The 17,449-nt window shown below is 50.7% G+C and overlaps 1 protein-coding gene across 1 annotated transcript in view; it reads left to right on the top strand.

The window, feature by feature from the left end:
- Nucleotides 1-17,449, top strand: part of CACNA1C (calcium voltage-gated channel subunit alpha1 C) — a 628,569-nt gene that overhangs the window by 597,173 nt on the left and 13,947 nt on the right. The window contains exons 37-41 of the mRNA XM_058282508.2: nucleotides 6,005-6,170; nucleotides 6,699-6,826; nucleotides 7,385-7,481; nucleotides 8,933-9,035; nucleotides 15,299-15,400. Of these exons, the coding sequence (XP_058138491.1) occupies nucleotides 6,005-6,170; nucleotides 6,699-6,826; nucleotides 7,385-7,481; nucleotides 8,933-9,035; nucleotides 15,299-15,400 (596 nt within the window). The remainder of the gene's footprint in view (nucleotides 1-6,004; nucleotides 6,171-6,698; nucleotides 6,827-7,384; nucleotides 7,482-8,932; nucleotides 9,036-15,298; nucleotides 15,401-17,449) is intronic.

Here is a 17,449-nt window from a genome sequence, read left to right as displayed (position 1 = left end):
AGGTCGGTACCGCTCGGACCGCCTGGGGGGCCTGTGCCATTTGCCGTGCTGGGTGGTTGTGTCCACATGCACGGAGCTGCCTCTCGTTGAAAGCGAGGGTCTGCGGGCCCACGAGTGTCCACGAGGCCCCCTCTTCAGACTCCTCAGAAGGCCCCTGCCTCCAGGCTCAGCCTGCCCCTGGCTGAGTCCCTGCCGGGCCCGCGTCTCCCTTCTCATCTGGTGCACAATGGCCCCTTCGTTGTGCCTCAGCTTCCGTTCAGTACCTCGAGGCCGAGGACCCCTCTGGTCCGGAGCTGGTGGGTGAAGCTGGTCCTGCCATCCCCGGACCAGGTGGCTTTAAAAGTCCATTCTGGGGGAAGGGGATGTGGCTCAAGTGATTGAGCTCCTGCCTACCACATGGGAAGTCCCCGGTTCAGTTCCTGGTGCCTCCTGGAGAAGACGAGCAAGACCGCGAGCTGGCACAACAGGTGGGCGCGGTGAGCTGACGCAACAAGATGATGCAACAAGGAGACACAGAAGAAAGACAATGAGAGTCACAACAAAGCAGGGAGCTGAGGTGACTCAAGAATTGAGTGCCTCGCTCCCACATGGGAGGTCCCAGGTTCGGGCCCAGCACCTCCTAAAGAGGAGACAGGCAGACACAGAGAGCAGACAGCAAGCACAAAACAGTGGAGGGGGCGGGGGGCCGGGGACACACAAATTTCAAAATCTTTTTTTAAAAAAGTCCATTCTGGTTCAGATCTTCTCCACACTATGGCAGTGGGAGCGGTGGAGAGCCCTTTTCTACCCCCTGGGGTCCAGGGACCCTCTTTGTCAACAGCCCCACCTTCCCCATGTTCTCCAGAACCCAGTGCCCACACCCCAGGCCAACCTCTTATTGCTTGAATTGATGGGCTCCTTGATGGCAGTCTGGTGCCACCAGGCCCTTGTGACCTGCCAGGCCTGTGCCACATCCAAATACGGCAGCTGGCCGCAGATACCATGTGGAGCACATGGCTCTCTCCCTGCTCTCTTCCCAAGGTCCTTGAAGACAGAAAGTATTTTTCAAGAAGAATAAATCTGTAACAGCACTAGGAAATAAAACATGAAAGACTATCAGTGACCCGGAGATGCTGAGGAATTCCCAAATGCAAGGAAGCCGTAAATTCAGCTGGCCACAGGGTGAGACCTGAGGAAAACACCCCAAACATGGGGTGTTTCCATGGAGGAAAGTCAGGGTTCCAGGGGTTCCCTGAGCACAGGGGCAGCAAATACCAGGTCCCGGAGGGGCCTGAGGTCATGGCCAGGCTGATTTCTCCGGAAGCTGTGCTTGGAGAGGTTTTGTAACTGAAAGCAGCAGCGCTGGACATCGGGCTGGGCTTTGGAGTCAGAGGGGCAGAGCTGCGCCCCTCCAGGGAACCCCCCCTCAAAGAGCAGCTACCTGCCCACCCCCCGCTTCCTGTCCTCCTGTCTCACCCTCACCTGAGAGAGGCTTCAGTGCCCAGAGCCTAATCCTCAGGGGTGAATCATCAACAAGAAGCCACAAGGGAAGTGGATTTGGCCCAGTGATTAGGGCATCCGCCTACCACATGGGAGGTCCGCGGTTCAAACCCCGGGCCTCCTTGACCCGTGTGGAGCTGGCCCATGCGCAGTGCTGATGTGCGCAAGGAGTGCCCTGCCACGCAGGGGTGTGCCCCGCATAGGGGAGCCCCATGGGCAAGGAGTGCACCCCGTAAAGAGAGCCGCCCAGCGCAAAAGAAAGTGCAGCCTGCCCAGGAATGGCGCCACACACACGGAGAGCTGACACAACAAGATGACGCAACAAAAAGAAACACAGATTCCCGGTGCTGCTGAAAAGGATAGAAGTGGTCACAGAAGAACACACAGCGAATGGACACAGAGAGCAAATAAAAAAATAAATCTTTAAAAAAAAAAAAGAAGCCACAAGTGTCTGGGCAGGCACCACACTCAACTAACAGATGAATGAACACATGAGAAGGGGGAAAGAATTAATAGAGCCAAAAGATTTTAAAATAAATATAATTCCTATCTTTAAAGCAATTAGAGAGCATGTCACATCTATTTTTTTTTAAAGCCCATTATGAAAAAGAACAAATGGGAGAGATAACAGAGAAGAGAAATTTTAAAAATTTTCATAATCTTTTAAAAAGCAGAGGGGCTGGATACAGTTGAGGAATAGAATAATTAATGATTTGAAAGATCAGGCCAAGGGGTTCTCTCAAAATGTGGCCAAAAGGACAAAGAGACTGAAAATTTGAACCAAAAGTTAAGACATGGAAGACAGAGCCAGAAAGTCCTATATGACTGATAGAAATTCCAGACAAAAAGAACAGAAGGGATGGAGAGAATGAAATAAAGGAATAAACAAAGAAAATTTCAAAGACTTCAAATACATTAATAATCACTGAAAAATTAAGCAAGTTCAATGTCTATTATAATCAGCTAACCTGATGTTGCCTTTTTTAAAAAATCTAACTCAAGCCCAGGGGTTCTTAACCTTTTTCTTCCACGGACCCCTTTGCCAGTCAGGCGAAAACCACAGACCCCTCACTAAGTCCACACTATGCTGTAGATTATTTAATAAATATGTCACGCCTGCACCAACACATCCCCACAAGAATGTTTTTTTTTTTGTTTTTTAATTCAAGCCCACGGACCCCTTGTTAAGAACCCCTGCTCTAGCCTATTTATAATAGCCACAATAAAACAAAATTAATGAAAATAAAGGAATAAAAATGGTATACCAGATAAATGCTAACAAAAAAAGAAGTTGGTGCAGTAATTGTAATATCAGAAGAAATAGAAATCCAGGTGAAAAGCATCAAACAAAACAAAGAGGAGAACTCGATATTGATAAAAGATATAATCCATTGAGAAAATGTAATAGGCAGAAACCATATGAGCTAAGAATACAGTTTGGACATCGATCAAACACTGACAAAACTATTAGGAGAAAATGAAAACATACAGTGGAATCTTTAATATGGCTTCAGAAAATGAGAGTTTAAATAGTCCAAAATAAAAGAAAGGGTAAAGAACATTTAAACAACACAATTTAAAACTTAATCTAATGGATTTCTTCTCAATTAATGGCCAAAAAAGTCTTTCATTTTTAACACCCAGAAACATTCAGCAAAATTAGCCAAGATTTAACACATAAAGATGACAAAAAATTCTAAATATTCTGATTTCAATACAATAAAATTAGAAATAAACCAATAAAATAAGTCCTTTCAAAATCAATACACTTAAAATTTTCAAATCACTCTTCTATTAAAACTCAAAGCTTAAAATACAAACTACCTAGAAATGAGGGAGTGAGAGCACTACCTTTCAATTTTATGAGCTACACCAATCAATACCAAAGGAAAATTCAGAGCCTAAAATCAATTCATTAAAAAACTACACTACATAAACTAATAAACCAGAAAGAGAACAGCAAAATTACCCCAAGTATGAAGGAATGCACTTATAAAAATCAAAGGAGAAATTAATAAAACATAAAACAAAACAGATTTCATCATAAAAATGTCAGGATTCCCCAAATTAATGCATATTTTACTGTAGTTCCAGTAAGACTCTTAAAAGGATCATTCATGGAATTTGACAAGCTGATTTTAGCAAGCCTATGGCATAAAAAAGGGAAATAAATAGCCAAAACAATTCTGAAGACAACAAGCTAGAAGGACTTACTCTATGGGAAAGTAAGACTTACTATAAAGCTGTAGTAATTAAGAACATGGAGTGCATTGTACCAAGATAGACAAACCGATGGGATGGAATAAAAAGTAAAAAACCTAGAATAAGACCCCATACCTCTATGGAAATATAACTTTATGTCAGAAGAGATCTTGCAAATCAGTAGGCAAAGATATACTACTCAATAAATAGTATTAAGAAAACTGGTTACCTATATTTTAAAAATATCAAACACAAAAATAAATTCCAGATTAATGGGTTATTGGGAAAGGAAAACTTTAAAACTTGTAGAGGAACATATCAGAGAATATCATTATAACCTATAACAAGGGAAGGATTTTTTAAACAAGATACAAAAAGCACAAAACATGGAGGAAAAAATTATACATCAGGCCGTGTTAAAATTTAAAATGTAGATTCATCGACATGTTCCATAAATAAAGCCAAAAGCCAAGCCACAGACTGGAAGAAGTTTCTTGCAATGAATGTAACTGACAAGGGATTAATATAATGAATATATAAGGACTCTCACAAATGAACAAAACAAACGACCTGGGAGCAAAAACAGGCAAAAATAGGAACATGCGATTCAGTACAAGATGACATCGAAAGTCTCAAAGCACTAGTTATCAGAGAAATTCAGGTTTAAAAACAATGGAATATCACTGTCCGGCCCAGGCTTTGGGGAGCTGCAGGCGAGGGTGCAAACACGGCCAAGTGCAAGCACCGCATGATGCACAGCCACTCCCAAAAATGGCACGGAAAGGGCATCAAGAAGCCCCTGTAGCAAAGCCGTGAATCTCTTCAGGGGTGGATCCCAAGTTCTTAAGGAACGCGCCAAGAAGCCTAACCAGAAGGGCCAGAAGATGCAGGCCAGCAATGCCAGGGACCACCTGCAGAGGCCACCGAGGCCGCTGTGAAGCCCGGGGTCCCAAAGGGTCGCAGCCCCGAGCTCGGTCGGCTTGCCCACATTGCCCACCCACATTGCGTGCTCGTGCCCGCGTCGCCAAGGGTCTCAGATTCTCCCGACCAAAGGCCAAGGCCAAGGATCAAACCAAGGCCCAGACTCCGCACCAAGCTCCCGGTCAGGCTCCCAAAGGGGCCCAGGCCCCCACGAAGGCAGGAGTTGTCAAAAAAAACAACAACAAAAGGAATGGAATATCTTTTCACACCCATCATATGAGCCACCTTTCTAAAAATCCACCAACACTCAGTGTGGACCAGGCTGTGGAGCAGGACCGTTCTCCACCTGATGACAGGAGTGTAAATCGGGCGAACGCGTGGAGCAAACGCATGGAACGTGAGCAATCCCTGGTGAAATGAAGGCTGGTGCCTTCAACCCGGCGGTTCTACGTCTCAGCAGCTTCCCTAGTCATGGGCCTGCACATTCATTGCAGCATTTTTTGGTAATAGAAGGAGGGGGAGGGGAAGAAGGGAATGGGGTCGGGAGAGAAGAGGAGGAAGAGGAAGAAGAAAATAAATACCCTGGGAAGCGGGTATGGCTCAACGGACAGAGTGTCTGCCTACCACATGGGAGGTCCAGGGTTCAAACCCGGGGCCTCCTGGCCCGTGTGGAGCTGGCCCATGTGCGGTGCTCATGCGCGCTAGCAGTGCCGTGCCACGCATCCCGCGTTGGGGTGCCCCATGCGCAAGGAATGTGCCCTGCAAGGAGAGCCACCCCATGCAAAAAAAGCGCAGCCTGCCCAGGAGTGGTGCCTCACACACAGAGAGCTGACGCTGCAAGATGACACAACAAAAAGAGACACAGATTCCCAGTGCCGCTGACAAGAATACAAGCAGACGCCGAAGAACACACAGCAAATGGACATAGAGAACAGACAACCAGTGGGGGGGGGGGGGGGGGCGGGCAGGGAAGGGGAGAGAAATAAATCTTAAAAAATAAATATTTTTAAAAAAAAGAAAATACCCTAATTGTCCATTAACAGGAGGGTGGCATTTTTTTTAAATGGTATATTCTTAGAGTACACTCTTAATACAGCAGTTAAAATGAATTGACCAGAGCTAAATATATTAAAATGGCTAAACCTCAGAAGCCTAATGTGGACTGCACAAAGAGCAAGTCTGCAGAAAGGTAGAGACTGTTATCATTTCTATAAGGATTTCAAACATTCGACACAATGCTTTTCACGTGTAGCAAACTCAGCAGAGCATTCCGGGAATGCTAAGCACCAGACCCGGTTTGGTCGTTCCCTCTCCGGGAGGAGGGTGGGGTAAGGGGCCGGGAGGTGCCGGTCGTGCGACACCTGCTCCAGGGGCGTTGGGCCCTCCCGCCTCTCTCCCCCAGGTGCGCCACGGGGGAGGCCTGGCAGGACATCATGCTGGCCTGCTTGCCCAGCAAGAAGTGCGCCCCGGAGTCCGAGCCCAGCAACAGCACGGAGGGAGAGATGAACTGCGGCAGCAACTTCGCCGTCTTCTACTTCATCAGCTTCTACATGCTCTGTGCCTTCCTGGTAAGCCTTCCAGGAAGTGAACGTGCAGCTTCAGGGCCGCTCCAAGTCCATCAGAGGAGCTGGCTTGGGAAGGCTGCATTAGTGGGAACGCTCAAACCCCGCGAGCTAAGGGCAGGAACCCATCTGGCACCTCTCGTGCCCATTCCTTGGCTCTTGTCATGGTGGCATTGTCCCAGAGAGCAGAGGGGACGCGTGCGAAGGTCTGGGAGGAGCTTACGCTTTTTTGGTGCTTTGCCGAGAAGTGAGACAGCTGCCCACCATCCCCGGCAGCCCTGCCCCGCGCCTGGGCAAGAGGGAAGCTGAGCAGCCAACACGTGGGTTCATCCGCGCAACTCTGAGAGGAGCCCTGGGTTGACACCCAGGAGACCCAGTTTCCAGAGCTGGTGCATTGCATGGTGATATCCAGCCGGTCTTCGGGAAACGTTGGCTTCGGCCATGCGCGGGCACCTGCTGGCAAAGTGAATTCAGGTAGCAAGTGGGGAGAAAAGTCCCCTTCGAGCACCTGACTGCACTCTCTCGTCTCTGTAGATCATCAACCTCTTTGTAGCTGTCATCATGGACAACTTTGACTACCTGACAAGGGACTGGTCCATTCTTGGTCCTCACCATCTGGATGAATTTAAAAGAATCTGGGCAGAGTATGACCCTGAAGCCAAGTAAGTTCCCAGAGGGGAATCCTGGCTGCCCCAGCCCGGTGCGGGGATTGAGTGGCTCTACCCGTAGAAGAAGTACTAGAAGGGTCAACGCTGGGACGCACCGACTCGTCCCCAGACACCCCAGGGCTAGGGGTCCCGGCACCTTTGGCTAAGTCAAGGACCATAGCTGGTCTTTTCAGCTGAGTAGAAGAGGGGACTCTAGCTTCAGTAGTAACTGAAGAGCCAAGTTAGGGCTTCCGGGGCCAAGGCACATCCTGACTCCATCCTGCCGCAGGTCCACGGCGACCTCATTAACTGGTCACATTTGGTGGACCCTCAGGAAAGTCCTCTTGACCACAGGACTGGTTGACTGCAGTAGCAAGTACATATCGAGAATCTCGTTAAACTGCCTTGAACTGAGGAGGATTAAAATCTAAGCGCACGTATACTGGTTTTGAGGTTTCGCCATGGAATTCTGCAACTCTGCACCAAGCCTGACCAACGGGGCTGTGGTTCTGGGCGTTTCCCACCGCTCTGCTCCGTGGGTGCTGACTGCCCTTTCCCTCCTCCTCCTTCCAGGGGTCGCATCAAGCACCTAGATGTGGTGACCCTGCTCCGGCGGATCCAGCCCCCGCTGGGTTTCGGCAAGCTGTGCCCTCACCGCGTGGCTTGCAAAGTAAGAGGCGACCTGGGCCCATGGGGAAAGGAGAGAAAAAGGGGGAGGCAAGAGACTTGTTTGCCTTGTGACCTGGTCAGGGCATCGCCGCTCTAAGGGAATGAAGGCAAGGGTGGATGTGCCTTAAGAGAAGGACCTGAGCCCGCTCTAAGTGCCCAGCCTCTTTGAAGGAACAATGGAGGCAGACCTCCTCTCCTAACCAGCCCTGAGCAAAAGGGACTGTTCAGGGGAGTGAGTGGCGCTTGGGGTCGAGCACCTGCCTCCCACGTCTGAGGCCCCGGGTTCATTCCCCAGGACCTCCTTAAGAAGAAACAAAGTGGGGGGAGTTGTTCAGAGTGGGCCTTGCTGCCCCACCAGGCTCGCACTGCTGAGAAAACACAGTCAGGCCTCCACGGAGACTCCCCAGCCCGGGCTGGGTGGGTGGGGGTCCTTCTCCTGGGATGGAGGTCCTTTGGAGAGTCCACCCATCACCTCAGGGTGCTGGGAGGCCCAACCCTGTGGCAGAATCACCAAAACGCTTGCCGATTTTACCAGGGAGAGGGTCCATTGCTGTCCTGAGGTTCCTAAGTGAGTCCCCAGCCCACAAGCACTTACGGGAAACAAGGGCAGGTCCAAGTGCAGCCGGGCCAAGGCTGAAACACATCCCATCACCACCCGCACATGGGCCCACGAGGCTGCGGTCGGGGCTTCAGGCTTCCAGCAGCCAGGGTGGAAAGAGAAGCTTTCACAGTTACGCAGTCCACACTGTGAGCCGCTACAAGATCCGGTCAGAAAACGATAATGCTCGTTGGTACCGAGGTGGACAGGAACATGTGGTGTGGTCGAGCAAATCGCCGCCTTGGCCGCGTCCAGAGGACAGAGGCCGTAATGAGTTTCCTGGGCTTTTCTTAGGAGGAGCCCGGCGGGTGCTGAGGGCACCGCACGAAGCACAGTGCGAAGAAAGCGAGTCGTGGGGGGGGGGCAGGAGGGGAGGGGGCAGTGCCATCCTAGCTAGTGTCCGCTGGCCTCTGGTCCAGCTGGAGGCAGGGGGATATCTTTAAATACCCGGAAAAGAGGACGCCTTCCGCCCCCAGCAAGCAAACCTCCCGCGACTGTTTGCCTTCTCTGGGCCTCTGCTGACGGCTGGCTGGCAAGTGAGTGCCCCCCAAATGCTGGCGCGCAGCTGCTCTTTGTTGCCAGTAGAGACAGCAGGTCCATATGCCTCAGCAGACATTTGAGCGGGGTGGGGGGTGCGGCGCTTGGGGAAGCGGGGGTGTACGAGGACACGTTTTGTTCTTACCCCACGGCAAAGCCAAGAGCCTCCCCAGAAAAGGTTGTGAATGCCCCCCAGCGACCCCTGCCGCGTGGCCGCACCCACTTGCGCGCGAGGCCCCCTCCTGCCACGGGGGTCCCCTGGGCCCTTTGAGAAGGGCCTGCGGCCACGACCAGCTCTGCCTCCTCTTCCCCTCCAGCGCCTGGTCTCCATGAACATGCCTCTGAACAGCGACGGGACGGTCATGTTCAACGCCACCCTGTTTGCCCTGGTCAGGACAGCCCTGAGGATCAAGACGGAAGGTAAGGGTGGCCTGCGGGCCGCGGGGGGCCGCTCGGAAAATGGCGCAGCCCACCAAGGCCCCCCAGGGCCCGCCCCTTCTGTGCGGTCAGCGCAGCTCCCTCTGCTCAGGCCTCCTTTGTTCTGAACTCTCGCCTTCCGCCAAACCCCAGACAATTCCTGGATTTTATCTTGAGGTCCTAGGACATAGTTTAAAAGAAAAATAAACCCACGGCAGGTAAGTGGAATCTTACTGACTACAGGTGGGTCTCTCGAATGCTCAGTGCTGTTTTTAAACGAAAAGGACCCGTGTTGGGAAGGGGTCCTGGGGGCAAAGGGGGACAGGGGTCAGGGCCGTTGCCTGCGGTTCTGCGGGCCATGACCGGCACAGGGTGCTCAGCCACCTGCCACGTGGGGGTGAAACCTCACCTGTGCCCCCCTCGCCAGGCTTCCTGGGGGCCGCACCCACCTATGGGGACCCCTTTTTCCATTTTGCACTCAAAGCACCCCGTGCTTTCCTTCTAACTGAATCTGCTGTCTGAACCACTCGGGAAGGAGCTGTCCAAAATGAACCGAAGAAGATGCAGTCCCTGCCCTCCAAGAGCTTCTTGGCTCAAGTGTTTCTGTTTCTCTGAGTGTGGACAAAAGACCACCTGCCTCAGAATGCGTCGGCAGCACTTGTTAAACGCTGCGCCCCAAGCGCCAGCCCAAATCTACTCGCTCGGAGTCTCTGGGAGTAGGGCTGGGGAATCTGCATTTGGAACCAGCTGCTTAGATGATTCATTCATGAACTCAAGTCTGAAACCCACTGGTATAGTAATTAGAGAAAACACAGATGAGACCAGCCGTGTGTTTTCTGTTGCCCTTACATGTCAGTCTTAGGGGCTGGGGCTCAGTCCCAGCGTTTGCCCTGGCTGTGTAGAAGGGGACCTGGGCAGGGAGATGGGCCGTGCGTTCTTATCGCAAAGAGCATGTGCCATAATTATTTATTCTCTCTCCACTTCAGTTGCATTTGTAAAACCAGAAAGGAATGGCAGCTGGGAATTTAGTTCAGTGAATAACCCAGAGAGGTGCCTTTTCTCAGTTAAATCCTTCCAGAAAATAATAGAAACATCTGAAATGAAGGGAAACAAGAATCAATCCAACAAGATACTGTTCAAAATAACGAGTCGATCTTAGAGAAAAAAAAAAATAGTGCAAGTTCTGTCTGTTAAATTTTTTTTAAAAAGCAAAAGCTAAAGAACCTACCTTCAATAGTCAGTGCAGTAACTCTGTCTGAAATAGGCCCATATCTGACTACCAGAAGGATTAAAAATACATTTATTCAGGAAGCAGATGTGGCTCAAGGGATAGAGCTTCCGCCTACCACATGGGAGGACCTGGGTTCAATCCCTGGGGCCTCCTGGTGAACAAGAAGAAGAGACAGCGAGCCTGTGCGGCGAGCCAGTGCCCACGTGAGTGCCCACACAGTGAGCCAGTGCCCCATGAGTGCCTGCGCGAGTGCCCGCGTGGTGAGCCAGTGCCCCGCACAAGTGAGCCACGCAGCAAGATGATGATGCATCAAAAGAGACACAAGAGGAGAGTCAGGGTGAAGCACAGCAGAGACCAGGAATTCAGGTGGCATGATTGACAGGGAACCTCTCTCCCAATCAGAGGTCTCTAGGATCGAATCCTTCTGAATCCTAGAGGAGAAAAAATGAGAAGACAACACAGACAGCAAAAACAGCAGGGCAGGAGGAGGGGAAGGGGGGGGAATAAATAAATCTTGAAAAAAAGAAATGCATTTATTCAATGCATGCAGGTGTATGTGTAACACAGAAGAGTTCTGGGAGGAAATGCAGTCACTTGTTAAAATTGATGATCCCTGGGTGGTAGAAATCAGTAGAGACTTTTACCTTCTTCCTTTACTTTGTTACTCTCCAAGTTCTCAACAATGAATTTTATTAAATTTATGTTCAGGAAGAAAGGACTTTCTTTTCCAAGGAGAGAAGGTAAGACTGCCAGAAGGGATAATCTGCAAGACTTAAACCCATCCGTAGAGAATGACAAAAAGTTTGCCAATATTGGAGCTGCACTCAGAACAAACCAGATCCTAATTAAATAATGATGGAAAGGAACCAATTAAAAATCGGCAAATACAGAGAGCCAGTATCTTGGAGAAATAGGCATTCCAGAGGAAGGGGAGAAGCAGCTATGGGAAACTGCAGTCAAGTTGGAAACCAAAGCAAGTCTTTTAAAGGCAGACATTTCGGGGGCGGCGGACTTGGCCCAGTGGTTAGGGCGTCTGTCTACCACATGGGAGGTCCACAGTTCAAACCCCAGGCCTCCTTGACCCATGAGAAGCTGGCCCATGCGCAGTACTGATGCGCGCAAGGAGTGCTCTGCCACACAGGGGTTTCCCCCGCGTAGGGGAGACCCACGTGCAAGGAGTGCGCCCCATAAAGAGAGCTGCCCAGCGCGAAAGAAAGTGCAGCCTGCCCAGGAATGGTGCTGCACACATGGAGAGCTGACACAACAAGATGATGCAACAAAAAGAAACACAGATATCCGTGCCACTGACAACAACAGAAGTGGACAAAGAAGACGCAGCAAATAGACACAGAGAACAGACAACCGGGGTGGGGGGGAGAAGGGGAGAGAAATAAATAAATAAATAAAGGCAGACATTTCAGAATGGCTCTCAAATGACTAAGGCAAGCCTTCAGCGGTAAGTCCTTCACATACTTGTGAAGTAGTTAAGACTGGAGGACAAAAGCAAGGTCTTCGAAGCAACTAGGGAAAAAACTGCAAGAAAACATCTAAGTTTGTGAGCCCCAGGTTTACATCAGTCCTCACCCTTCAGACTTTGGGGAGCAGAAGGAATTAGGAAGAAGTTAACACCTACTTACAGAGAACCAGGCTGTCCCCCTTGTCCCGTGCCAAGTCAAGCTTTCTCTTGGAATAAATAAGAAAACTCCTCTTAAATACTTAAAGAATATGAGAAAACTTGTCAGTGAAGTTCTACCGTGGCATAGACACCATTGTGAGAGTAATTAAGGCTTGGAAAATAGATGAAAGATCCTTTTTGAAGATGTGTTCTTGTCCTTGTCAATCCATCGTTTTAGTCTCTGCCTTGTCTTCACCCGGCCCTCTTTCCTGTGTCTCTGCATGTCCTTGACTCTTCTTTTTAGGATGTAGGGATGTAGGGTCCACCCTGCTGTTGCCGGATTTTATCTGGGTTCTTGGCTATGCTGCAGAAATCAATTTTAAGAGCATGCCGGGTGAGTTAGGTCAGTAATTTATTCAGGTAGGGAGGGAAGAGAAATGGGAAAAAGTAACGGAATAGGGGTCCCAAGTAGAGAGGAAGGGGGTGAAAAGGGATAAAGAGGGCTGATTTACAAGCTACAATTACCCCTTATAGATTATAAGTCCCCAGGCTTACTTGCGTGGCCACATGGCAGAGAAAAGAATGGTGAGAGCAGCGCACAGAGGGCAGGAACGCGTCTAGAGGCAAGAGAGCGCTCAGGCCTTGTGGTCTGCTTTATAAACTATTTATTATCCCACCCCTTTGCTAATGGCAGGGGAGGGGCTCCAGCTGTTTGCAGTTTTGATTGATTACCCCACCCATCAACCCCCAGTGAGGACCCAATGATAAAGTTCCTAGGGAACGTCCGGGGCTTTTCCTTGCTCCCAGGAAGAAGTCTTTGTTCTGAATAGCAGAATCCTGCGTGTGAGGGGTTTTTTCAGCAGCCATCTGGGGGGTTTCTGCTGTCCACGTGGACTCTCTGCCAGGTTCCAGATCCGTCTATTAATTCCCTGTCTCACTAGCCTGCGTCACTACTCCAGCATGACCTCATCTTAGCTAACTGCATCTGCCAAGACCCTGCTTCCAAATAAGGTCCCGCGCCGAGGTCCCAGGTGGACGTGGATTTTGGAGGACACTGGTCAACCCAGTGCAGAAATAAGTCTACGTGACGATTATATGAATTGGGATTCACAGAAACCACTAATTACCTTAGCCACAAAGTAGTGAGTTGGCTCCTCGACTGGCACGCCCAGGGGATGTCCTCTAGCTTCAGACACTGGTGGAGCCGATGCTCAAACAGGGAACTGGGGAGCTCACCACACCTGCTTGCCTCCCGAGGCCTGCACCCCCACGCGGATTTTTTTTTTAAGATTTTTTTTTTTTTTATTTCTCTCCCCCCCAGTTGTCTGCTCTCTTGTGTGCTCTTCTGTGACCACTTCTATCCTTATCAGCAGCACTGAGAATCTGTGTTTCTTTTTGTTGCGTCATCTTGCTGTGTCAGCTCTCCGTGTGTGCGGCGCCATTCCTGGGCAGGCTGCCCTTTCTTTCACGCTGGGTGGTTCTCCTTATGGGGTGCACTCCTTGCGCGTGGGGCTTCCCCACGCGGGGGACACCCCTGTGTGGCACGGCACTCCTTGCGCTCATCAGCACTGCACATGGGCCAGCTCCACACGGGTCAAGGAGACCCGGGGTTTGAACCAAGGACCTCCCATGTGGTAGGCGGACGCCCTATCCATTGGGCCTAGTCTGCTTCCCCCGTGCAGATTTAAACTCAGGTCGTCGGAGATGGGCGCTCCCAACCACTCTCCTTACTGCCTCTCCCACCTAATAGCCCTTAAACTTCCCCTGGGTTGGTTTTCTACTGTGTCATGACAAATTATCCCAAATTCCGCAGGCTCAGACCACACCCATTTACCCGCTCACAGTTCAGTGGGCCAGAAGCCCAGGCAGAGGAGCTGGCTCTCTGCTCCCAGTTTCGCGGGGTTGCAGGCAGGAGGTCTGCCGAGCTGAGTTCTCTCGGAGGAAGCCGCTTCCACGCTTCTTCACGTCGCTGGCAGGAGTCAGTTCTCGGGGCTGTAGGACTGCGGTCCTGTCCCCTGCTGGCCTTCTTCGGCTGGGGACCGCTTTCGGTTCCTAGAGGCTGCCTCTCTCTTTCGGTGGTTCACGACCTGGGCATTGACTTTCTGTGCCCAGAGGAAGCCCATCTCTCTGCTCCCCGAGGAGAGAGCTCTCTGCTCTTAAAGGGGGCGTGTGATGAGGTCAGGCCACCCTGACGCGCGCCCCATCCTAAGGGCATACCCTAATCACGGAGTGCAACCTGTCATCCTCGTAGTCTTGGGAGCAAGCCGGGCATGTGCACCATCGGGCCGGGTGCCTATCTCAGGGGACACCTTAGCATCCTGCTAAGGCTGGTATCCCAGAGGCTGCACGGGATGGATGGGTCCTGAAGGCTGGGTCACCAACAGAGAACTCAAACCCTGAGATGACCCCGTGAGCCCAAAACCACAGAGCCTGGTGCCTTTGGATTGGTGCTGCTTCTTCTACCCAGGAGACTCGGGAGAGCCCTCTTTGGCACAGATGTACTGCCAGGGGTGGACACTCCGTTCGGGTTTGCAGCGGAGAGTGTGCTTTCCACTCAACCCCATTTCCCTGAGGCAGCCCAAGTTGGTTGGTGGGAAATACCTCCTAGCAGGGCTGGTTGCTCGAGCTGATGGGTGAGGGGCTATTGGTGACGCTACCCCATACCCTGTAGCTCCACCCAGGTGCCTGAAGCCTCTGCCACTCCACGTGCCACCCCTAAGGAGAAGCAGCATGTTTAGGGTAAGGGGCTGCCACTGGCTGGCCTGAGCAATAATCAGGAAAGAAGGAGAGAGAAGTGGAATTGGACAGAGGGCAGGAGGGAAGAAAGGAAAAAGAGGGAGACAAAAGAGGAAGAGGAAGGAGCTGGAAATGGGAAGACCTGGTTAAAAAGAAGAGGAGGGAAGCGGATGTGGCTCAACCATTCAGGCACCCGCCTACCACATGGGAGATCCCAGGTTTGGGTCCTGGCTTCCTAAAGAAGACACGCAGACATCGCGCCCACCACAATGAAGAGATGCCTCAAGCCAGCAGACGCCGCAGCCCACAGGGAGAAGATGCGGCTCAGGCTGTTGGGCACCCACCTCCCATGTGGGAGGTCCTGGGTTCAGTTTCTGGTGCCTCTTGGGGAAGACTAGCAACCAATGAGCAGACAGAAGAGAGAACCATCTGGTGGAGGGGAGGATAAATACAAATAATAAAGTAAATAAATCTTTTTTAAAAAAAGGGAAATTGCAAGGTGGCTAGTGGAAGTGCATTAAAAAGTATAGAAGAGGAGCAAAAGAGGGAAAGTCAAACCGACTCTTCCGGGTTACTTGTGGGGCAAAGTGCCACCCTGCAGCAGTTTCCCGTTTGTTTCAGGGGACCCATCCCCAAGGAGGGGGGCCGGTGGTAACTTTCAGCTTTGCACCTCCCTTCCCGCAGGGAACCTCGAGCAAGCCAACGAGGAGCTGCGTGCCATCATCAAAAAGATCTGGAAGCGCACCAGCATGAAGCTGCTGGACCAGGTGGTGCCCCCCGCAGGTGGTGAGTCCCCCGGCCCTTCCTACCAGCCCGCCTCCCTCTCCTGCAGCGAGGCACCCCTGCAAATGCGGAAACATCCACGAGACATGAGTTCTGGAGTCCAGGAGCCTGGCTGGGGGCTTGCTCTCCCCAGACCCTTGCTGGGGACCCAAAGGGGAACGAGGGGGAGAAGCCCTTCTCCAACCTAGACCACCAGGGTGGAAAGTAGGTCCAATCCTGCATTTTACGGACAGGACCAGGCAAGTCCCTTGGTGCATAGGTGCTTGGCAGAATTCCATGGAAACCCGCAAAGTAGAGGCTTCCCCATAAACCACTGGGCTGATTGCACCAGGAATAATGGAGCCTGGCAGGAAGAAGCCCCTGAGATCCCCTCCCGGCTGAAATTCTTTTTATTCTTCTTTGGGTGGTGTTTTTGACCCTCTCAAGCCAGAGCCCCTTTTTTATAACAAATAATGCCCCTACTACTCTCCAGACTGAAAATGACAGCTCCTAGAACCTTCCTACACATGCAATTTCCAAAATATTAATTTAATGCTTTAACTCTAATATATATTAAAATCGAATGTTCTGCAATGTGAGAATGCTTGTCACAACCATACCAGAAGTTGTAGTTCACCGTTGAAATGCTGACATTTCAGTGAATAGGTTTGTGCTTGGAAGAAGTAAGACAACGCAATATTATCAATCCATGGTGTTTGGAATGTTGAAGTAAGGGCTAAGTATATTTAAATAAGTTGTTATACATACATACAGACACACGTATATTAATAGCCTAGACTGACAGCTGCAAATGCAGGTGGGTCAGAGATGGTGGGTGACACAGATACCCCAAGGAGCAGTGCCTTCAGGGATACAGTGCTCCAAAGTGTGAGCCCCTCGTGGTCAGCTCAAACAAAACAAAGTACAGTCTGCCCTCCAGTTACACAGCAGTTATATTTCTGGAAACTTCTGGGTATATTAAAATCATGCAAAAAATATTTTGTGTTCACATGTAAAAGGGAGTTGGGTTCTAATCTTGGATAATTATAAGCAGATTGTTCCCCCAGGGATGTTCAGCAGATGCTTGAAGGCTGTGCAGAGTGCAAAGCTATTGTTTGCTGTGCAAAACCCACTCGTGCTTTAAGGGATACATCTAGCACTGCTTAATGCCAGTAGCACCCCCAAATCACCGTGAGAACCATAAAACACCCCCCTATTTTTCCAGAACGCTTTGTCAGAGGTGGTTCCACCCCTCTGAGAACCACTGCCCAAAGGGAAAGCAGGACTGGGGTTAAGTGAGGAGTCACCTAAATAGGCCCATATCTCCTGATGGTCTGCATACATTCTTTTATTTAACCCTCACAACAATTCCATGAAGTTTGCTCAAGGAACTGAAGTTCTTAGAAGCTAAGTGACTGGCTGACCCAAAAGTATTGGGAGAGTACATAGCGGATTCGGGGTGCAAAGTCAGGTCTGAGGGATCCCAGTTAAGTGGGTGGCTCAGGGCACACGGCATACACATAGGAGATTCAGGTGCAAAACCAGGTCTGAGGGGTCCCAGGACGCCATGCGGGTTTCACCAGGAAGTCCTTCCTCCCTGACACCCCTGGCGTGTTGTCCCTCCCACGTGGGAACAAGTCCCTTGCAAAGGGAAAGGTCCATCTCTGCCGTGGATTTGGCTCTTTGTAAGGGGCAGGAGAACCATCACGAGCCCCGAGATCTAACCCAACCAGCTGGCTCCCGGCCCATCGCCCACTCCTTCCCAAAGAGCTAGGAGATGCAGCAAAAGGGCTACTTGCTGGGCTTGAAATATTCCCCTTGGAGACTTACTGGCTTCTCCACCAGCTGGTCCATTCCCCAGACTATTGTGTCATGCCTCAACGCGGGTGCCCAGCCCAGCAGGGACCCAGCCAAACCACATGACAAAAATATACAAGTGTTTGGTTTTAAAGGAAAACCCCAAACTCAAACTTCCACCAACCCTTCCCTCCAACCTTACGCAGAACTGTATTTTCACACAGGGGACCTGGCCAGTTCGTGATCGGTATTCAAAGCTTTTTAATCAGATAGGAG

This window comes from Dasypus novemcinctus, chromosome 20 (assembly GCF_030445035.2).
Source record: "Dasypus novemcinctus isolate mDasNov1 chromosome 20, mDasNov1.1.hap2, whole genome shotgun sequence".
Taxonomy (NCBI): domain Eukaryota; kingdom Metazoa; phylum Chordata; class Mammalia; order Cingulata; family Dasypodidae; genus Dasypus; species Dasypus novemcinctus.
Note: the sequence above shows the minus strand (reverse complement) of the source record. Positions and strands in the feature narration are given on the sequence as shown.